Source organism: Tauraco erythrolophus, chromosome Z, assembly GCF_009769465.1.
Source record: "Tauraco erythrolophus isolate bTauEry1 chromosome Z, bTauEry1.pri, whole genome shotgun sequence".
NCBI lineage: Eukaryota > Metazoa > Chordata > Aves > Musophagiformes > Musophagidae > Tauraco > Tauraco erythrolophus.
In genome coordinates, this window is record NC_141496.1 from 57,176,729 (window position 1) to 57,201,187 (window position 24,459).

The 24,459-nt window shown below is 36.9% G+C and overlaps 1 protein-coding gene across 5 annotated transcripts in view; it reads right to left on the minus strand.

The window, feature by feature from the left end:
• Positions 1-24,459, minus strand: part of KCNN2 (potassium calcium-activated channel subfamily N member 2) — a 72,529-nt gene that overhangs the window by 14,278 nt on the left and 33,792 nt on the right. For 3 of the 5 annotated variants that reach the window (XM_086628913.1, XM_086628914.1, XM_086628916.1), the window contains one exon: positions 9,493-9,634. In XM_086628913.1, coding sequence (XP_086485039.1) covers positions 9,493-9,634 — 142 coding nt within the window. Of the gene's footprint in view, positions 1-9,492; positions 9,652-13,375; positions 13,388-14,395; positions 14,423-24,459 lie in introns of all 5 variants that reach the window. The other 2 variants (XM_086628917.1, XM_086628915.1) reach the window with 2 other exon arrangements.

Consider the following 24,459-nt stretch of genomic DNA (forward strand, 5'->3'; position numbering starts at 1 on the left):
CACTGGACAGAACTTGCCTTAACTGTCAACCTGTTTATCTGCTGTCCTCTATGAAAATATTTTTGATGTATCTGCAAACAACTTTGGGACATACTTCATCTCTTTAATTCTAAACATGCTGCTCCTGCTCAGGACAAAGAATGATGCCTTAAGCTCAAATGCTTATGCAGGTAAGCAATAATCCATGAAAGCCCTCCTTTGGTACCCTTTTTGATGCCTAGAATCCAAAGAAAGTTGCCCTCACAGAAATCAGAGTATGTGGGTATTTGACTCACAAATATACGTAGGCTAATTATTTTCTCAGTTACACAAGTCTAAATGATGACTGATGTTCCTTCGAAAAATGAACAGAACAACAGTGTAAGTTGAGGGATAAAGTAAAATGTCAACAGGCATTGGCTTTTTGAACATTATATTTTAAGTTATATGTTAAATTTAGCAACTGAACAAAATGCTTAAACATGCCCTTCAGAACAAAATAACTATTACTTGGTGTTATTTTTCAGTGTACTCTTAGGCATCATAAACTGCAACTTTCCCTATCTGTCCCACAGTCTCTCCTCTCGGCACTTAGCTCTGAATTATTGCAAGCTTCCTTTCATCTGCTTTAACAAAGCAAATTATCTCTTTCTTAGCCATATCAGAGATTGCTGCAATGATTATTTTCTTTGCCTGTCATTTTTACTGTTACTCTGCTCTGTGCCCATCTATTCCTTTCTCTACGGCATCACATCTAGAACATTCACCCTAAGTTGCAATATTTTGTGACTCCAGGCTCTTCCATCTCATCAGTACGGAAGCAATGGATTTGAGCTCTAATACGGCCTTTCAGACAAAATCCTTTGCATCATCTCTTGATTAAGGAAAAGCTCCCTAGAAACATACAAATCTAATGTACAGTTTTCTTCCAATTTCCTTCCCTCTTTTTTAGGCTACTACTTACTACAAAGCCTAGCAAAACCAGTGAAGGTGCTTAACATTCTGGTGTGTTAAGATCACTTGTTTTGATCCTCATTGTTCCCACTCTCTTTGCTATAAGGTGATGGTAAACTGTTAGCAATTTGAACTATATATTTTTACTGTCTTTATACAGGTGTCAGAGCCCTGAAGTGCTACAGGAATATTAATAACAATAAATAAAAATGGTTGGTCTGCATTAACCAACTATACCGTACACATCATAATGATAGACCTGACTGCCTTTTTCTCCTTCAGAATCTGCTGTGCTTTACCGAGATTATATATCAATATACATACTATATATTATAACAGCTGAGATGTCTTTAGCAGTCTCATCACAGTCCTCTGTCCTTCTCTTCACTGACACAGCCGAGCTTTCTGCTGTTACCATCAGAACGACCAGACCAAGGCTGACTAACCTAAATTTACTGCAGAGGATTTCACATTATGGTAGATCACAGCAGACATAGCCATATCACCCTGAAAGAAGAATCTGGCGTTGCCCAAAGTATCCAATGAGGCTGAGGATACGAAGTTTGGATCAAGACCATGCCTTTCCTGCCACTCACAAGTGCCAAGACTGAGGGTTCACACTGGTGCAATACACAGTGATTGTAAAACTGCAGGGTTCAGGATTCAATAAAGTCTAGCGTTTACATCTAAAATTCTGGTAAGAGCCCAGTTTTAGCGATGACCAAAGACAGGTGCTTGCAACCCTTCTACTAAAGGGCTACCTAAGGCAAAGAATGGTCAGCACTGGTTGATAAGCAGCACCGAAAACAGTGTTTGATCAGCAGAGAAACCCTGTACTCCTCCAAGTAAATGGCTCTGGCATTTCCATTTGGTTCTTTCTTTGGTAAGATTCAAAAATACCTTTACAAGACAACAAGGAATTGAGCCGTTTCTGCAACCGCCTGGAGGTCATATATATGCCTGGATGGTGGTGTTGGGGAGAAAGGAAGCACCACTGTGTATCAATGTCTCAGCTGAAAGTCTCCTGGCAGCTTTGGTTTACTGCACTGTAAGTGAAGTGCGGTCTTTAGTGCTGTAGTTGTTACAAAAACGTCCTACTATACTTGCCTGTAGCTGAAAGAAGGCAGTTGCCACATTTCTTGCTCATTTCCCTTGGGATCCACTGAGGGAGAGAGAAGGTCCGCTTTGCAGACACATGGTTCTGGTGGGAAATTTAGCTCTGCACCAGAAAAGGCACAACATTCCTCCTGCTGCTCTGCATAAAATGAAAATCCTGTAAGAATTTAAACAAGTACACTGTTCATTTGGCTCTCTAGAAGTTGGACTTGAAGGACCACCACAGAAGGGGGGGGGGAAAAATACTAAAAAAATATCTTGCTTAAACTAAAAAACTTTCTCCAAAACAAGAAATGCAGAAGTTGAGGGAGAAATCCATCCACAAGACAGACAGAGGCTAGGGAAATGGTGATGTAGAAATGTGATTTTGAATTTGTCACTGTTTGCGGGGACAGATGTGTAACCTTGCAACACTGAAACAAAATAGGATGAGTAACAGGACAAGAACTATGCCATCTCAGCTAAAAAGGTGACCTAAAATAGTTTTGCATTATTTATACTTTCATCTATTTGATATCTGCCTGGCTACTATTGTCTTCAGTGAAGTTTGTCTACACCACAGCTATAATTTTATCTCAACATTTGAACTTCCAATCTATACAACAGCAGATGATCAGAATCTTTTACTTCTAATTAGTCCATAAGGTTTTTAGCAGTGTGGCAAAAATAAAATTATGAAGAGCATTAAATGTCATATACAAATATGAAATTGAATAAATACTCTCAGACACAGTAACGGGTAGCGGTAGCGGGAGTGAAGTAAACTCTTTTTCCTGAGTAACACAAGCTGGGTACTGGGAAAGGGCTCCTGAGATGGCACAGAAAATGATCATTTACTAAATGAACACAATCTCTCTTCCGCAGGGGAACCTATAAATTATAGTAGCGTTAACTCAGAGAAGCCCAAGAATTGAATGCACCCTGGTGGCTGGGCTCTTGGGAGACCTTCAATGGTCGTAACAGATAAAAACCCCCTGGAGATCAAGACAGTTTCTGCCGATGTGTAAAAAACCTTTTTGTTGAGCAAAGAGGTGAAATTTGATTTCACTAAACGAGCAGGCTCATCAGCCTACAATGCTGATGGGAAACATTACTTCAATAATTCAGGATGCTCTTGTCCAACACCTGTGTTGTAAATACAAAAGTTGCATGAGAATATATATAAAAATGTATTAAAATTGCTGTACTACATCTGAAGTTATTGCAGATGAAACCAAACCAAAGTGCATTTTTTTTTCAAAGCAAAGCAGAAGATTTGCTCTAACAGTTGTCAGCTCCAGTCATATCTATGTCAACTAAGATACCACGGGACAATCGCTCTTCATTCCAGCCAGTAACTGACTGCCTTTGCATTTGCTGAAATGGACCCATAACTCATAGCTAGATCTAAGTGGGAAGCAGTTCCCCTGCCCTCTGACACTTCAAAAACTTCCCTGCTCTACTAGTATGAACTGAAGATCTTCCAAGGGAGGTTTTCTCCTCCTAATTTTTCTAATTCTAAAAGAGGATTACACCTTCCAGGAACTTTTGTTTACTTAAATAGAGGTAGAACCTCTGCTGTCCTCTGACATTTCAGATTACTGGCCTAACCACCACTCCTTCAGGGATCATGCTCTGCAGCTTCTCACTCAATTTTGATCATTTATTTTTCTTTACTTTAGTTAGAAATTTCATCCCAACAAGCCATACCCATAAAATAATCCCAAACTATGTTTGTTTCTTTACAAAAGTTTCCATTTTAGCTATCTGGTGTGCTGGAACAATAGTAGAGGAACTGGATAATTTCTGAGCAGCCCAACTTTTAATAGCTTCAATCCTAGTAATTCAAGCATCATTAACTGTCTTCTCCATATTACATTTTTGCTTGTCACACTGTCTAGTGAGGTTGTATTATGTTGGAAGGAATCTTGATGTCACATATTTATTATGGAATTCTCAGAACAAACTGAATTAAATTCTGTCATATATCTGAGACATGGACCTGAGATGTTACCAATTTGCATGAAAAGCTTTTCATATTTTTCTGTACTCTCAGGAAAGTACAAACTGAGCTATGTTCTAGGTTTTGGAAATTCCTTTAGTAGGCTTCTAATCCACACTGTTCACCACATTGCTCTGACCTTTTATCAACAGTTACTAGAAATGACAAAAATATTAATATTTTTGATCAATATGCAAAACATTCTAGGTAAACCTTTAAACAGCAATACAATCTATTATTCTTTTACTGTTGTTACGGAAAAATGAGTTGCTTCTATCAGTTCAACCATACCTATCTAGCTACAAAGCAGCTACTCTTTCCAGCTGTTTGAGTATAATTCAAAATACATTTCTGTGTTTCCTAAACAATTGCCTGTTATCACAACTCATTACAGAATTAAAAAATCTAAACAAAAGTTTTCACAAAAAACTCACAAAGTTTTCGGCATTATTATGCAAAATAATTTATGACCTTTTTGTACATTACCCATAGAAAGTTGTATAAAATAATTTTCATATTCCACTGCTCAAATCTGATGTTTACCTTCTTTTTCTCTTTTTCAGGAAATCATCCCAGAAGCTCTGCAGCCAATGTTAACTGTGCAGTTAGAATCTACTTTTTTTCTTTTTCTTACAATCTAGAAACTATTGAATATCGAAGATGTTACAGTTCAGATCTTGCTACCAACAAAAAATCATATGGTTAAAACCCATACTACTCTAGGTGCCACATTTCCCTTGTAGATAGTTCTCTGTATTTGTTGGTAAGACCAGGCTGAGTGTGAGATAAAAATGTATGCACAAACACTACAATTTAACTCCAGGTGAAGAGTCCCCTATTCTCAGAAACATCTCATCCCCGTCACTTTCTTCATGATGCATAGCAAAGGAATTGTGATTCTTTTGAACTTAATGCAGACTTCCGCAAGGGCATTAAAAGCTGCAGCACGAGAAGCTTTAAAATCAGATATGGTTTATTTTTGAGTCAAGATTTAGAACTAATAAAAACTAGTATCCCTAAGGCCAGATTATACATATTGACTGCATAGCAACTACTCTAATAAGCATTCTTCACCTACACGAAGGTGTTCAAATCCTGTAGTTAAAATATGGCACTTAATTTTCCAAAAGAAACATCTAATCTTGCCCACCTCTACAATGTAAATTTAAGAAAATTCTTCTTCTAATTTATTTGGTTCTTTCATAGGCTTAACGATCTCTTTGGAGTTCATTTCAATAACGGAAGCATTTAAGCTGCACTTTCAGCATTAAACAGGCAGATACTCTGAAATAACAGCTATTTCATTTAAAGCAATCTTCATCCAAGCTGTAGCCAACCATCCTGTGCATCCTGTGACAGGACAATTGCAACTCATCCATTTTATTGTAGCAACATAGGCTTGACCTACCAGTTCTGCATGTCTGCTTCTAACTGTCCTGCATATTTAGCACTGCATCATACAATAAATGCACTAGCTCACCACATAATGCTGGATGTAAAAGGAAAAGAGTCCTTCTCAGACCTGGCAACAGATACTTGTATTTGGAGCCGGAAGAATGGATTGCCATTATTTTATCTTGCACAGGCACAAAAAGCTTACATAGATCTGTAAAAATTATCCATCTCACAGTCCATAATTATGCATCTTCCCCTATCTTCTCACACTTGTCCTCTTCTTTTACATTTACTGAGTTCTATTTCCCTTCTTTAAATTTTTGCTAACTTTATTATACTTCTCATAAAGCAAGGAAAATTTGGCAAGCCACTCCCAGACTCTAAATCCAAAAAGCCATTAAGGTGGTGGAAGTGCTGTCTATATAAGCAGTTCCACTTGGCACCAGCACAAAGTGTTCCACCTGCAGCTGATCTCAGCCTGATGACCAGGATCTTAGAGACTGTATTCCTATCTGTCTGATCACACTCTTACAGACCTACCTAATGTATACAGAGGGCAGAGGACACATTTGCAACCGGATTTATAGTCCACCTGGCCCACAGTCTACTACTGCTGCCTAGTGAAATCTCATTAGAAAAAAACTGATAGGCAATTGAGTTGAGGCACCCAGTTCAGTTTCACTTGCCTGTCGGTAGCGTCTTTGCATCAACCCATGCTACCAACTCTGTATTGCGCTGTGTCAATATTTTCATTAAAGTTTCACTAAAGTTTCACATATTTAAGTACCTTGCAAGATCAAAAAGCAAATTTTTCAATTTGACAGTACATATTTTTTCAGTATTTGCCTTCTTATTCATAGGGTTGTGTTTGTGTGTGTTTGTTGTTTTTTTTTTTAGTTTTTCTATTACATTAATCAAACTTCTTTGGTCTTAACAATTCTCAAGGCTTTTCCCCTTTTGGTATAATCTGAATATGTGTAATGATTTTCCTGTTTTCCAGTGGTGTACATGTGCAGAATGTAAATGATGTCACTTGAACCAGTGCCTCGAGATAGCAGTAGCCACAGTTTCAGTAGCCAGCACAACCTGGTGCCATCAGCAGACTGAAAAAGTCTACTTCCCAGGCTGAAGCACAATGCAGGGTTGATCCTGAGTAGTCCAATTTCTGTCTCACAGAAAGCAATTCCTTACGCAGAAGTGAGAAGACAGCCCAGGCACCCGGGCTCTCCCTTCACTGGAGTTAAGACACTGAAGGAGCCCTCCATGGGCCACCAGTTTTGCAAAGCCAATTATTAACTCTTCAGTGGTCTGGGTAACTACACTTGTATTCACAAGTATTTCTGTATATTCTCCCTTCCATACTTTTTAACAGAGATCCTATCCCAAAGCAAAAACTTAGCAGTATTTGGTATTGATCACACTAATCCAAGAACATATTTGCTACTTCAGATGATAGGGAATTACATGTTCCCTCTTAGAATCACACACACAGTTCGATTTGATTTGTTACATTCATTCAAAAATTATCCTGGTGTCTCTTTTAATTAGACCATCAACCACTCCTACTGAAATAAAAATCTGTAAATCCCTTTTTTTTAGGATCTTATCTTTTCCACAATAAACATTAGTTAGTTACTGTGCATGTTTCAGAAGATTAGCTGGTTTTAAAGAATTATATTTAAGACCGACAAGTTTTTTGGTGTTGCAGGTTAGGCTGGAAGATAGTTCATTATTATGTTCACTGTTTTACACTTCATATCTGTCATGGTCCTTTATAAAAAAGAAGAAATAAAAGAGTAATTTCAACATCGGACTTTCTCCCATTCCTATACAATTGTTTTATCAAAGATGACATTTGACAAAGCTATCAGATGTCCTTAAAAATGTAATTAGGGGTCAGGCATTCAGTGTTGTTTTACCTATCATCACACACTAGATACCTGGCTCCCTTTTTTGGTTAAGAATGCCTTCTGTCTCTGGAGGTATTTATTGCAAACACATTACCATGAGATTCTGATCAGAGCCTTTGTGCTTCCAAAGCAGCATCAGAACTTTTAATCATAAAAACCAATCAAAGACATGAAAGTGAGTATCATCCATATATTTTACAAGTCTAATTTTCAATGGAATCTTGTTTGAGTTGTCAAAAAGAAATGCCATGTGTGCAAATGATACATATTAATCAGTACTTTAGTTTTTCACCAAAGCAACAGAAGCAACTCCCATAAATAATTTTACATCTGAATCCAAATGGTTCTGTCAAAACCAAAATGACAAATATATCTTTTAATTTCAGCTTCGGTGTGGTTCATTCACAGGCCTATAGAATTACGTTTGCAATAATCTGGAGTCTGTTTTTCTGATATTTTTCTTAACTTGTTTTCATCATAATAAATCATAAGCCTACCCACAGCTATTCAAAATAACAGTCCTGATGCTGCTATCATTTGCAGTAGCATAACAGTGTGAAACTCATAGATGTATAGTATCAATACTACTATTCTCATTGCACTTCAGCAGGGCTTACAAGGTCCTAGATTTCTGTTACTGTAAGTTTTTTTCATAACAAAATGCCAAAAAGTGCTGAACAATTTGAGTGAACAAAATGATCCGATACCTCCATCTTCCAGTATTTGCTTCTTATTTCTCAATAGTGCCTGGGAAGAAGGAAATTTTATAACAGGGTTCTGTCCCCATTCTGCACTTCCCCATGCCAATATATACTGCTCGTCCTTCTTTTTTCCTAATGAACTTACGACCATATTTTATTCTCTCTGGCATCAAAATCCATCACAGAAAGACAAGCAAAGGCAAATACCCCAGAAGATGGCAGATTTGAGCTTAGCCAACAGCCTTTAAAAAAGCCTTCTGAGTCATTCCTCTGCTTTCAGCCTGTACCTTGCAAGTAAATTGCAAACTCTGTATTTAAAGAGATATGAATTTACCACCACTGGCAAAATGTACTGGAAGTCTTTCTCAATAAAAGTTGATGACCCGAAACACGTCAGATGTTTTTTAAAAAAAAAAAGCATCTGAAAAAAATTCTTAAACATTACAAAATTGCATTGATCTATGTTACTCTTTGGACACAAAATACACTCTTACAAACAAAACTTTTACCAAAACACTTGCTCAAAACGGGCAACTATTTGACACTATTTGTTTTCAGCCATAATCCAAATACATCTGTTTTAATAGAGGAAGAAATTGGAGCTGCATTACTTATGATCAATGGCAAAAATTCAGAAACAAGTATGTATCTCACCGTTATATACAGTATATATGATGCTCATTCTGCCCTTCTCATTCACAGGGACATTTACACAGGAGTCGATACAAATAAAAGTGGCAGAGTGGAGCTTTTAACTTCTAACTTACTGTGGATATGCATACATTTCCCAGACAGTATAAAACATTGCTTTACTCCCTGCCTGACTTTGACCAAACTGTGCAATACAGGAAAATTAAAACCAGACATTAAGTACAGTTAATAAATACGTACTGAATATGCATGCATTAACAACGGCTGCGTTGTGTCAATGGTGACAGAAACTCTTACAGCAAAAACTGCACTACATAAATTCACTTAAAGCAATGGAACACTATGGATAGTATGTTATTAGACTTATATAAAATAATGTAGAAAACTACGCCCAAGCAAAATGCTTTAGGAGATTAGCCACCATCACCTTTCTTTGTGAGTAACTTAAAGAAACAAAAGACAGAACCGTAGATTCAGTATTATACAGGTCCAATTACACATGTCCAAAGATAATCAAAATGATGTGATACCTTAACATTTAATGAAATACTATTGAGACTTTGAAGCTGTGAATCATGTCTGGGTGGAATTGGTTTCTCTGTATTTCATTACACAGGTGCTGCATTTTACCTAAAGAAGAAAGTCCTCTATTCTATTACCAGGAAGGAGAGACCGTGGAATGGTGTGAGTTAAGTATATACACTCTAGAAAACCAGCAAATATTTCTTTATAACTACCACAAGTTTTGGGATTAATTGCAGCAAACTTAATCTCATATCCAATGAATAAATTCAGAAACACTCACCATGATTCCAGTGAGTAAACAGACTCCTTTCCCACAGTATGTATTAGGTACCATGTCACCATATCCAATGGATAGAAAAGTTATTGAAATCAACCACATTGCTCCAAGGAAGTTGCTAGTAACATCTTGTTGATCATGGTACCTGGAAAAGAATAATTTCTTTATCATGAAAATTTTCATTAAACTTTTATGTTATCAGAAAGAAATCACATTAACTGGTCATGCAAGCATTCTTGAGTTCTACAGTTACTTCCTTTTTAAAAGCAGCTATAAGGAATTAACTAAACCTTAAATACAATTACCTCAGCAGTAAAGAAACAGAAGTTACAACAACAGAACCAGTAGTTTAAAATTCAGTATTCTGTTATTATTACTAAAATAGCATAAACGTCTTGGTTTTTAATAGAATCTCTTCATTGGGAGTACAAGTCCTGCTAATCCTCTGCAACGACGTAAGACATGAGTCTACTATAGTTGCTGCAGCCTGAGACAATTATAAGAGTCAGAAAAGGACGTGTGGGTAAGCAGACAGCGGAGCACATCTCCATCTCCTTGGCCTGAATGCAAGTCTGTGATCAGAAATCTAATCATAAGCTATCATGTAAATGCTGACTTAGACAACTAAGATCCTCCCTCTCCTTCAACATGTTCGAGATAAATAGAAAAGTGTGCCATTGTATTTCTCATCATTAAAAGATCTTTACCCTACCTATCTGTGGCAGCCACTGCAGCCTCAAGGTTGCAATAACCCCTGCAGCTGCTGTGAAGCCTCAGGTTAGCTATCTATGCTGCTGGATCCTCAAGGGTACTATTTTAGCCGGTCCCTAATTCCATGTCTCACAGTGGGTCACGGAGTTCACAGAGAGCAATCAAGGAACTAGTTCACAAATCCATAAGCAACTTGCTTTCCACAACAGAAATAATTGCTTTGGTTCTCTTCCTTTCCGGACCGCAGTCTCCATGACAGAGAAGGAATGCAGAGTGAGCACAATTTCACTTTCAGGAAATTCCCTATTCTCTCACTTGCAAGATATTCACTATAAATATATGCAAAATGCCTTCTTCAAAGTACCAACTATGCCCTGATGGTTAAAACAACCTAAAAACTCTCTGACTGGCAGAGACCAGAGCAATCACTCCAAACAAGTCTGTTCCATGTTTCGTCTGTACTCTTCTCTCTCCTAGTGTCAGTGTTATCTTTCTCACATACTTCATACAAGCTTTTGAAGGTTTTTTGTTCTGCACCTAGAGTTATGCAGTAACAGCCCACATTTGGAGCTCCTAAGGATGATAGGGACATAAATAATGACAACCACAACAGCAACAAAAAAATGACAGTAAACTTGGTCTAGCTCATGACCACACAGCTCTCCACAACAAAAAGAGATCTGACATTGCTTTCTTTCCAGTCTGCGCTGAGGATTTTAGTCTCCACTTAACAAACTCAGCAAATATATGGATGCAGGGAGAAAGACATATTCATCCCATCCAGGAGGCAAGAAGAAAGCCTATGTATCATGGAAGTCCCTACAGAGTATCACGTAAGTGATGTGACTCACAGGCTTTGGATGAGCTTCACAGAAGGGAGCTAAAGCCATCGGACATATTCTAAGGCTGGCAGTTAAATACCAATAAATGCTTATATAAATATTTATAATACATTTCTGTAATGCTTTCTTTGGGTTTTGAACCTGGCCATTTCCTTACTTCAAACAGAAAACATTTTTTCTACGAAGATGAAAATTCAATGCAATGCTTTTGATTTTTTCTACATTTTGTCTAAATAGTTACAACCTTACAAAATTTCAGCCCTACATGATGATACTTATAGAAATCTTGATATAGCTGGAAACAGAACATTCAAATACAAGTCAGTAAGTTTCTGAAATAAACACCAGCTTCACATAAAGAATGCCAAAACCTCTCTCTTAGGCCTTGAACAATACAGGGAAAAGATAATGGAGTCTTTATCCATTTATTCTCCTTTAGCCATGCCAGGAAAAAAAACCCAACCTACTCATAGATCATTGAACAAAGTTGACATAGGGTTAAATTTTAAAAAATACAACAGTAGTTTTTTGAGTTTCATTGGAGACATGGATCTTAATTAGTAAGGTCCCCTAGATTAAATATTCATTAAAGCCATCTGCATCCATATTTAGTAGCACACTTCAAGGACCTGTTCAAATGTTTTTATCTTGTTAGCTCAGCACTCTTGGATTTTCTGCTTTCAATATTTCACCTGGTTGTGAATCAAATGGCACACAGTTAATTTAAAAATCATCATCCGTACTTATGACTTCACTGTGACTGAGAAACAAAGGATACTTTGTACCTTCTCCACGGGCTCAACTGCTCAAGCCTGGCAAAGCATGCAAATTACAAACTAATTTCATCTTTTGACAACCAAAACCCTTTCTCTCACAACTGTACAGAGAAAGTTGAAGGAGTGACTTTTGCAGCTAAAATTCTGTATGTAAAATAGAGACAATGTAAAAAGGAATGGAGTCACTGTCCTGATAATCCCATCATTCCTATGCCAGATTTATAGGAAGGTGGATTTTTTTATGTGTTGGTTTTTGCAACCTCATTCATGATTTTTGAATCTCTGTGGTTGGTGATTCTGGTACATGCCTACAGCCTTCTGATTTTCATAAGATGACAGTTGTGCCGGCATACACTTCCAAGTGCTCTGCTATATCAGTAGGCACCGCCATTGCTCAGGATTCAAACTGAACGAGCAAAGCCAGTGGAGTCTTCATCTACCCTGCGTCCACCATCAGGTAGCAAATTATTACATCTATATCAAAACAGGAGAGGTAATTTCTTAAAACAGTAGGAATTGCAAAGTCTTATTTGTATGGCCATGGGAATGGCTGAAAAAGAACACCTGAGGCATTTGAGTCACTTGTTTTGAAGAGGGGGAAGGAAATCTACTTACTGCCTTTTTGACTTGCTCTAGAAGTTATGACAGCCCTAAAGACTGAACCTCTCTCCATTTATGCAGGGAACAGTAAAATGATCACAGCAAACATTAAACTTTCACATGTTTTTCCCTCAGTGCATCTCTAATGTGTTGCACTCAAGTCACCAGAAGGCGTGAGAGAATCCATTCCCATCACCATATTTCTCACTTTGCTGTTGAGACTATCCCCATCAGAGGCAATCACAGCAGACATTACAGTGAGGAGAAAAGCCAGCCACACCTGGAGCAGAGCTGTCTCGCTTACTGTCAGTCGCCATCAGCCACTACAAACATCTCCTCCCTCCAGCTAGACTGTGAAAGACAGCTTGGATGTAACACACTCCAGAATTCAACTGCAGTTTTCCTAAACTACCCATTCACTCTGTATTCGAGACCTCTGAAATTGGACAGGAAAATACTGTACCATGAACAGCTCAGAAACCCGAAAGCTCAGAAAGTAAAGACAAAGAAACAAAGATTTTCCTTTCAGTAACAAGTTCCACACAAAGCAAAATCCAGTCATTACCAAACAAATTCCAAAACATAAACTTTTTGTCATTAACCCTCAGTTTGATAAAGGTTTTTATTTTTACAAAGATTTCATTTTTTTATCTCAAATCACTAGAAAAATAAATTTATTTTAATATTTAAAGAGCACTATTCTTAGTTAATAGAAACTTGCACTAGAAACACAGTGAGCCACTTGCAGATAAGAACTAGTATTTAATTGTGTTAAAACTGCAGCTATAAACAGGTTCATTTTCTGGATGACGTCCAGCCTCACGCAGCAGCAGAATAAAGGGTCATTTAGAAAAGCTATGTATTCCTCCAAAGTAGGAAAATCTTTGGCTGAAGTCACACAGGCATAAGTACTATTTATCACTTTTTCTCTAATAAGGAATGTGCTAGCATGCTAGCAGGCAGGCAGTGCTGCAGCTGGAACATGCTACTCACCAAGCAATCCCCATCCTGTGAAACACCACTATCCAGTTCTCACCAACCAGCACATATAAATCCTCAGACTACTGTAATTTAAACCAAAAATAGCTGAATGATTAGATTTGTGCAAAAATAGCACGGCTTAATTCCTTCCTAAGCCAAATTGAGTGGGAGTTTTACCATTCATCTCAGGAAGACATAAATATATTCCTCAGCTGACAATTCTGCAGTGGCTTGGATTGTCAAAGCAATATTCCAGATTCTTTATCAAACAGCAGTCCTTTTCTTCTGGTTTCGCTATCAGTATTGTGATTTTCAGTACTGCGTTCCTTCAGAACTATGTTCATATTTGATGATGTTTCATTTAACTGGTAAAACATCTGCACACAGTTATCACACACTGACATCTTGACATCCAAGACCCATTCATCTTAAAAAGTGATGAATAATAAGAAATCAAGTATAACATTAAGCTTGACCACTGGCACACTAATTCACGCTTAGCAGCTTCATTTCAGTGCATCTTGCCTCCAAGGACCGCCTTTGACATATTTACCGATTCTGGTTTTGCTTTCTTGAACAAGTCATGCAAAGAACTAAAAAAAAGGTTGAAAAAATGACCCTTTTTGTAGGGAAGACAATGTCCTGCTTTTATCTTAATCATAAAGAAATTCCTGGCGTGCACTACAACGGCAATTCAGGCTGAGTTTAGTCTTGTCAAACCTTAAAAACTTTTAGACTAATAACACCTGGAAACAGGCTCAGCCCGTTAAATCAGAAACTTGTCAAAACTCTGCTGAGACACTGATTGATCTAACCAGCTATTAGAGTGTGTCACAGTGGCAGGCCATTCCATTACTAAGTGCCTTTTTAGTCTTAGTTAGATGGTAGGTACTGGCAGCTCTTTATCTGTTAATACAGTGATAATAATAGACAGGTCTTTTTATTCCTTCTCACTTCCTCCTGTTTGAACGAAAGAAAAAAAAAGAAAACCATGACAGCACTTGGAAGGAGCAGCAGGACTGACTCTCAGTCTAATGAAGTCAACAGAAGACATTTTGCCTGCCTTGATGGGTTTAAGATGAGAAAAGCAGCTTGAAGAGTGCTCCTTGTCTTTCTTCTAACAAGTCTGTTGACATCTGCCAAATATTTATGAACAGCAGCAAAAATGTTTTTGTCCCCAAAACCACTTCATGAAACCGCAAAAAACACCATGGCAAATGTCTGGATTTCATACGTAAGTAGCAGTTCTGAACCCAACCAAAAATAACGGATGCCAGCAAGCAGTCTGGATTGCTTCTACAGTGGTCAAAATGTTCATGATTGTTTTATTCGAGGTATTTGTGGAATATTTGTGGAAAACTCATAAATCCAACAGAGAAATGCTAAACATCACTATGTAAGTAGCATATGTTACTACGTTACCTAAGGTGGACAGAAAAAAAAGCTAAAAGAAAACAGGAGGAAAGAGAGAAATCAACACAAAAATACAAAGGTGAGATGGCATATTTTAAGAAATTTTATCGTTATTGTTGAATATAAATTGCAGCTTAAATACAACTGTGAAGACATAAAATTATTTAAACCCCTAGCTGCTGTCAGATATCTACCTCTCAATGCGTGGGCACTGGGCAACCTGCCAGTAGAGAAATAAGGACTAATTGCCATTTTTTCGAAGGGTACAAACTTCTATTTGACCTCCACTGGTGAAGGTCTTGCATTGTTTTGCTGGTGCTGTAAAGAGCTGACATTCTGTTAAATCGCTATACCTGCCTGCAGCTGCGGGAGATGGATTTTCCATCTTTCCAAGAGAAGCCATTCAGCTACAAGCATATTCTGAAGATATCAAAGCTGCTGAAGCTCCTTAAAGTATTACCTGCCTTTTTTTTTTTTTTTTTTAACCTGCATTCAATAAATGTGTAAGAGTGTTAAGAAGAATCTGTTGAATCAGTGCTACAAGTACTGGGAAATCGGGAAACCTTTAAATTTGTGACAGGCAGCAATCCACTAAAAGGAACAGTAGCAAAGACAGGAGTGCTCCGTATCAGTGTACAAAAAAGCACTGCTGTGAATAAAGTGATACCTACTGCTTCAGAAGGTCTTAGACCATATAGAAACACTAGCCTGTCTCACAAAAATTTTTAGAGAGCTTGCTCAAGGAGAATTTTTTCTTGCCTTGATTAAGAAACACACTCATTACCACCCAAACCCCACCTTTGGGGCTTATCCTCAAAACAATATTCTTACTCCCACTGTGTTCTTTTCAGCAATTTCAAGCTACTTCATTCCTACAGTGGCGGAACTGAAGTAAAATCTTATCTCCACTGAAGTAAGCAGCAAAGTTCCCATTGATTTTAGTGGGACCAGGATTTCTATTTCTTTTTTTTTTTTTTTTTTTTTTGGCAGAATTTCCGCTGATCATCCCTTAAAATGTTTCCATTTAGTGTTTCCAAGCTTATCCATTTCAGAATTCTTCCTTTGCCTTTGTCTTCATGCACATTTTGGATGCCAGTAAAGCTTTGCCATTATGAACATCATTACGTATATCAAAAAACATCCTAATAAAATTGCTAAACTAATTAAACTAAAAAGAAAATGTAAAAATTTATGTGTCTCCTCTTCAACATTTAGAAGCATAATAATGAAATGAAATGTTTGCTTGGGGACTTAAACTTAGCTATATTTACTTCCAACATGCTTGTTATGACTCAGTAGAACAGTAACAATAAAGATCTTGGAAAGCTGTACCCCAACTCTTAAACTCACCCTTAACTCTTACAGACCTGGATGAGTTCCGCCTACAGCACGATTTTTTAAACGTACATCCTGACTGCTCTGAAAAATAATCAGGTTCACTGTGTCTAAACATGGCTCATTTTAATAAAATATGCAAAAGAGAAATAGAAAAGAAAGTAAGGCCAGTAGGAATAACTTTCTGTCTCTCAGAGATGAAAGCTAGGACTAACAGTAGCAGCTGTCGTGAAGGTTACACGGCTGATTGTTGTCATTTCAGAAAACTTATGTTAATTATCCTTTGAGTAAAATTTTGTCAAATGTTAAATATTTGGACTAATACTTTTTATTATATTCAGACAATCTTCTTTCAGATAGATCTAGCTTCCTCACACTATGGAACAGGCTCAGGGATTCAGCTTTTCCCAGCTCTACTGAAATTTATTTACATTTGATATTATTCTGTCTCCAGCAAAAACAGTTCTCGTGTTTCACAGAGAACTTCAGATTTTAAAAAGTCAACTCTATAGTCTTTCTCAAGTCCTATATGCATGTCCAGGTTGCACAGAAAAACGAAGCATGCTTCGTATCACTCAAGAGCTAAGCAGAAATCTCGGGCTCTAATGGTTGTTATCAGCTGCTGGATCAAAAGCAGCACCAAAACAGTAAGGTCTGGTACAATCTTTATTCATGTAATACCCTTTTGGCACGGGTATTACAATGTGCTTCATAATTCCATGACCATATGCTACTTTTCAGTCTTTACGAAAACACACTAGTACCTTTTTCAATGCAAAGTACAGCTCTGCTCCAGGAATGGACAACCATAGCACAAAATACTTCGTGGTCATACAATTTTCTGCCTCATTTTTTGGAAATCAAAAATTATGGTTTAATTTTTTATAGGTCTCTGGCAGACTCTTTGCATGAAGTTAATTGTCTTTGTTACAGTTATCATTATTTTGGTGGTCTTTATCTTCTGAGCTTTCAGTTCCGTACTTCACAGTTTGATTAGCCTGGATGCTCAAAGCTCTGACTAAAAACCAATGAACTCAAAGTCCTCTATAACGACACATATGTTTAAAAATAAACTTCTTAAATTAGACATCCAAAAGTTGCATAACACCGAAATTCTTCACTTTGCCAAAAATAGCAGCATGTCCCGAAGCAGCAAATAGCCCTTTAAATGCCTCAGTATCCATACGTAAAACTACATATATGGAAAAATTCTTACGGAACAAGTCACTGATCAGGCTTCCCACAAGGCACAGGGAAAAGAGTTGTTGATACGTTTTTTTTTTACTTTAGCAGTTTAATGACAAGAGCATCCCCCACAGGGAGCAAACTTGCTTGAGTCTCTTCTCAAGCACAAGGCTGATTCACATCAACACCTTCATCTCACTGTCCTACAGATTGTGGAAGTATCTTAAAATATCTTTTTGAAGCTATTTCAACTTTAAACTTTATTCAATATGGAGAGAGCATGACTCTTTAATCTAGTGGAGAGAGATACTGCCTAAAAGGTTTAGGATAGGAGCTGGAGAAGGGAACGTGTCTGTCCCAATCCCTGACAAACCACTCTTTGGAGTGAACAATAGCTCTGCTTTCAAATCAAAATTCAGCAAGTAATTAAAAAATTACTGAGATAACAAACATATAGACTAATAGAAGTAAAACTCAAAATATCCAAGAGCTGCTCGATCTGTACATCGTCTTCATCAAATGAGGTTCAGTAAAAGAAGCTACTACAAATACACAGTTAATATTATAAGGCATGAATACAAAATAATTAAGCTGAAGGGACACACACAACCTTGAGGGAAAACTTTTTATTCTTCAGCACTGTACTTTGTAACCTTATTTTAAAAGATATATACATGTATGTATATTTCCTTTATGCAGTCATATATTTTTTTACACAGGCTAATCTTCAAAATTTGTCAATACAGTAAGAATGAATCTTATTTTTAAGGTTTGCTTTAATTTTTTGAAGTCTGTAACAGCATTGGTTAAAGCTGTGTTATGATAGAAATATGAATCATTCAAAATCAAAAGAGTTTCTTAATGAGCTCTACTGTGAATGATTCATTATATTCACTAGCAACTAATTTCCTTCTAAAATTTTCCCCTATCTTGCATTTTGCATTTTCTCTGGAGACACCCTGTTACTATTTTATACACATGCCCCTCTAGAGGAGGAAAGGTTTGTGTTTTGCTTTTTTTTTTTTAAGTTGAGATCATCAGAATCAACTGATGTCTAAAGAATCTGAAGTAATTTGCTGATGAAAAACTTCAGAAATAGAAGTTTTAGAAATTATAATTAATCATTAAGCACTTAAAATTAACCCCACTCTTTTTTCCGACATAAAATAGCAGAACTAGGTAAAAGTTAGCCTTCCTTTTCCCCTGTATGTGGGAAAATGAGGGAGAAAAGAGAAGAAGGGGAAACTATACAGCAAAAATTATGCTGAATTCTCACAGAAGACTTTCTGAAAAACTAAGCACTCTGAAGGTATTTTTCTCTCATGGAACTAATTTCATTTACCATCATGCAAATTACTATTTTTTAATATCTTGGTCTTCTACAGTAGAAGCTGATGTATGTATTGCCTTCCATAAAAAGAAATGAAGCACAAGCTCACTACCATAAAGCCTGATTTTTTTCTGGTCCAAACTTCACGAGAATATCAACCATTTTTCCAACATATGCATGTTCTCTAATGTAATAAAGATTGTAAACAGATGACCAAAAAAAAAAAAAAAGTGCCAAAGTCAATTTCATTTTCCTTAGAAATAAAAACCAAAATAACTTATAGATTCATCAAAATATATGTTCTGGATAAACTGGAGAATAAAATTGTCTTACATAGCACAGCACCTTACAAGTAACTATTTCACAAAGTCTAGGCAGAATGTTTTTAAACTAACTTTGGATCAGAGCAGAAGTCTATGATCACTGAAAAAAACTTCATTGACTGTCTCAGATTTGGGAGTAGGCTCACAGCCTGTATCATGGACACTGCTGAAGCCACATGCTTAAGTTAAAGCAAGCTAAAGTGTCCTTATTCCTTGAGTATATTTTAATTTCCTTTATGAAAAGGAAAGGCTGTATTGAGTTTAGCTTCTATAAGTCACACTGCTTGAGACTAGACAGATTTTACTGAATATTTATAAAGATAATTCCAAATCCAAAGTCTATGTACTTTCGAGAGTCATCTGAAAGTCGTACCAGATTTCACTAACAGTTCGTTACTGATGTACTGGGGACAGTTAGTACATTTTATGTTATGAAACATGAAGAAGTATAAAAACATAACTATATATTGCTATATAGCAAATGAAACAAGGAAAAAAGTTGTAACCTAAATATTTTCCACTTATATTTTTACATATGAAACTTCAGCATTAGGTTGTCTTTTTTGTCTTTTTTTTTAAATGAGAAAAATGTTCTCCCTTTTTAATTCTGTTCTTTATCAAACCGATCAGAAAGCTAGGAAAATACTTCAGGATCAATTCTTGTGATTAATCTAGGGATGTTCATTTACTAAGAATTGAGAAACGTTATCACATAGAAGACAAATTTTTGCATCTCTCTGGTGCCGTATGCCGTATAGTGGCGTGAGTGCATACACGAATCAACTATGGGACGGATTTCTGACACAAGCCTCTCAAGGCAAATGCAAGTTGAGAGAATACCATCATTTCAGTCAGGCTACGAGAAATGCAATACAGCTGTACACAGTGCTTAGCTCTGGTGACGATAATGAACGAATATCATCCTCATTTTCTTATACAGATGTCTGCAGTGCCATATTTGAAGACAGAAGTACTGCCCAGCTAAATGCACACAAAAAGAAAATGCTTAAAAATCAGATATAGCTACAGCTTTCTTTGCCCCGTTTTAGGCCTTGAAATGTTGCCATCAATTTTTGTAATAATGGGAGAGTGAGATTATAGGAAGTCTCAGTCTTCTACTTTCTTCCCTACTTTGTAATTAAAAAGATTAAAACCGGGCTTTTTGGTTTTGCTAGTTTTGCATTTTCTAGTTTATTTGTTATTTGCTTTCAGGACAGAATAAGTTTTGTAGGGATCATCCTCATTTTAAAATACTACTAACATTTATCAAAAGGGAAAAGAAGAAAAAAGAAAAAAAGATCTTGCAGTATTTTCTTTAAAGACCGTACACATGAGAAAGCTCTTCCGGCTGCCAAATTCTTTTTACCAAGACCATGCTGTTGCCTGATCATTTTGGCCTTTATTCAAGACTTTCTGACTTTTCATTTCTATTGATTTCAGTGAAGCACTGTAGTAAGGAATGAAATTCTATGAAGGAATTCAAGCAGGGGATGTTTTCAGCAAGAAAGAGGAGTTACACATAGGCATTCTGTGTTGTAATGGAGAGGAGAAGTCCGGATAGCGTGACAACTGAATTTACCTTTTGCACTATCTACACTTACAGCATCTGTCTGGCAGTATACGTGTTGAACAAGTTGGAATAATCCTTTAATAAAACAGAAATTATCTAATGCCTATTGATTGCTCTACTGGTAATTTCTATGCAAACCATACAGTAGAAGTGTGAGGTATCTATGTGACTTTCATACTTAAACTCAAGTCTTTGGTCATGATTCAGGTAGGCAAGCACACAACCAGGGGTCATGCTTAACTAAGGATGTCTAGGACAGGAATGTGAATTTAGGCATGTTGTCTTTAACTATACGTGCTTGATAGGAAAACTAGATTTAATTTCAACTGTCACTAATTATTCCTTTTTCAAACTGTGGAATGGTTTATAAAAGTTGCCCACATTATTAGTATTAAATTGCAACAACGAGTACAAGCAGGAAGACGAAATGTTAAACAAACTTGAAATCTAATTTACAGTGTTCTCTTGGCCCTAGAAATGAGACAAGTTCATTGATAGGACAAACACGGGGAAATGTGTATGTGTGAGCAAGTCCGGCTCTAGCAAGAAAAATGCTGTCCTTAGGGAGCTATTAATCCTGTTCCTTTCACTTGCCTGGCAAAACCTGCCTTCTGCAAGAATTTACATATACAACAGAAACTGAATCGAATGGAAAAAAAAAAAAAAATAAAATCACGGGCATTTGTAGAGCTCCAAATGTGACTCTAGAGCTACAACTTCTCTGGTACCTTAACTGTTTCAGCCATCCTGCTTCATAAAAAGCATCTGAGATTATAATTTGAAAGCATCGCTAAGGGCAACAAAAGGAGGCTAATCTTTGTGGTTTTCAAACGAGTAATGACCACTAGTTTACAGGTAAAAGTCTCCTTGTTCCATTAGCAAAAGTCCATTGCATTAAACAATAAACAAGCCAGAGACTTTCAGCAGAAGATGTTTGGTTTGGGAGAGGATTAAGAGAACTAGACACTGAACTGCAGATATGTGTCTCATTCTAGTAGAGTTGAGAGTTTATACCTAAGCTGTATTTCTGCAGCTACAAAACATTCATTATAAAAATTTACAAACAAGGCATATTTAACATAGACAGAAAAATTTTTCTATAAGAGTTCAACTACTTTTGAGTGTTATCTTTTATAGAACTCAAGAAAAGATGTGAATAAGAGTAAAATTATCCTCCATCTTTAAAAGAAAAAAATCTTGGGTTTCTCTAGATTGCAACTTTTGAGGTGAAGAAATTTAGTCATGAATCTCTCAAAAGGGAAGAGAACAAAGACTTAAAACTATATGGATTAAAAATCCCTGGAAAATACATGAGATCTACAGTCTTCCATGCCACCCAACTTCAGCCAATTTCTCCTTTAGGTTCAGGAGTCATGACTGAAGACAAGTAGGTGCAGAGCTGCAGTACAGCCACGCAGCCTTCTGCAGGTCATGGCCTATGCTTTTTGAATATCTTTCCCCAAAGCGTGAGAAAGCAAAATGTAAGCATACAGAATTAACAGCATTTCCTGCGTTTTCACACTCCTCCCCTTGCTCCTCAGAATCAGTATAGCTAGATCGCATCTCTATCTGAACAATAATTTTGAACAATATAAAAAGCATTAGCACTGTGGTAATAGTTTAATAGGACTTTTTGCTGGGCAAATTCAAACCATTTTGTTATTCAGTGTAAGGACGCCACACCAAACAATAACAGTAAATATAATTCTCTGCATGGAATAGACACAAAGAGCTTACATGACTTTGTTCAAGGTCACAACAGAACTGTAGGATGGATTCTCTATTTCATGCTGTAACAAACAGAGTATCTTCTGTATCATTAAATAACGGCCTTTTCCACTAAAAAACATCCACTTTTTAATACTTTTGTGAATTTATAAATTATTTGTATATATTTAGCATACTCTTGCTGATACACTGAAACCTTCATTTCAATGTTCTATATACTATGAACACTACTGCCGGTTACCTGAATAGTAGCAAAGCATTAGGGTCAATTCTATTAAAACCATGCTAACATTATTTTAGTCTAAATTTTTATTTTCCTTTGAAAGAAAGTGAAAATCAACTCATGAAACATGCAGTTCCTAGTCCAGATTGTTGCATCTCTAGCAGACACTAGAACATCAGGCCACAGCATCTGCTTCTTGGCCGATTATCTGGGCTAGATCGCATTTTCCAAAAATCAAGAGAAACCATACTCCTTGCCATCAGAAATACAATCACTGAAGGACAACAGTGTCCTGCTGCGGCACACTGATTGCGTCAGCAGGTCTTCTGCCTCCCAGCACACAAAGAAAAAGGAAGGCAACCGATGTGATCTGCCTGCAAGGAGATTCAACTGTTTGAGCAAATACCACTCCAAAAGCAGTATTATCAAAAAATATCACCGCATAACTTTTGTTAAATGCTGGTAGGCTTGGAAAAGGAAGAAAATTAATGCTGCAGATACTACTGAGAGCTGACAAGCATCTTTGGTGTTAAATTAACTAAATGTAACATATAATTTGCTTTTGAATACCTTGGAAAGAATCTACTGTGAAAGACTGCAATTTAACACCAAAGTTTAAACAGTCAAGGTTACAATTTTAGAAGCTCATTAGTCTGAAGGTGTATGATGATTTTCTGAAAAGATGAGTGATTAAAAACCAAGTCAAAAGGAAAAGACATTTGGGCATGAATCTTGATCTGAAATCTCACTGTTAAATTTCAAGTAATGTTTCATCTCTATGATTTCAGATTGTGGGAAGCTTTGCAGGTTACATCTACTGCCTTCTTTAAAGTATAAAATAACATAAGAAATCACCTTTAACTCAAGGAATTAGAACATCAAGTATCTTCTTTCTGAAACTCGGTGAAGAGATAAATAATTTTTATTAGAAGACTATTACTTAATGTAAATCATTTGCAAGGTCATTTCCCACATATGCTATCACATGCCCAGAAATACGCAGTCCTGCAGTCCAGTGCCCCGGCTGACACTAAGGTCAGAAACGAAAACATTCTGGACAATTCTCAGGTCAAGCCAATTAAACAAAGTGTCTACACAACTGTTAAATTTAGGTTATTCAGTAACAACAAAGAATGCAGTGGCCAAAGGAGACAGGACAGAGATTAACGTCATCGCTCCGTAACTACCAAAAGCAAGCCTGAAGCACCAAATTGATGGTGCACTTGCCAAACAGCACCAGCACCACCTGCGGAGTAAACTCCACATTCTCCTGCCACCACCCCACTGCAAACCCAGCAGTTGGTGCGCAATGTTTTATAAACCCATGTTTAAGTTTTCCCCTCAGAAGTTTTTATATTACTATCTTTTGTGTTCGTGAAAAAAGATCACAGAATTTAAAGATAATAATTAGGCACTGATATAAGCCTTACAAAAAATGACACTTCTGTATCACAGACCTGTTAACTGCTAGATAGTTCAGCACCAGCTATTGAATCAGTACCCATTCCTGAACACAGATTTTCATGGCTCTACCTAACTTATCTTATGAGAGCATGAGATCGCCAGATCACAGCTTGAACCTGCATCTGTTTTGACAGTTAAGTCCCAAATTTTTAAAGATTTTTAGTCACATCTCTACTTAAATGTTTGCTCTACGGTGCAATGCTCAGAACCGTATTACTTTGAAACTGTTCTTCATATCTTTGTTGATCTGCTATTGAACCTAAGAAAGAAACACCCAACCAAAGATGCAAGATGAAATACAATGGAAGTTCAGTAACTCATCAAGCAGTAGGATGCAAATGTTTATTCTTCTGCAAATGAAGAACATGTTCCAAAACGGATATGCGTTAAGTTAGCAGGGCCTTGGGTCATAATCACTAAATTTTACTATAACTAGAAGGAACTACACCTCCTCCGCTTGAGAGGGATGGTTAGTAACTCAACGATTCA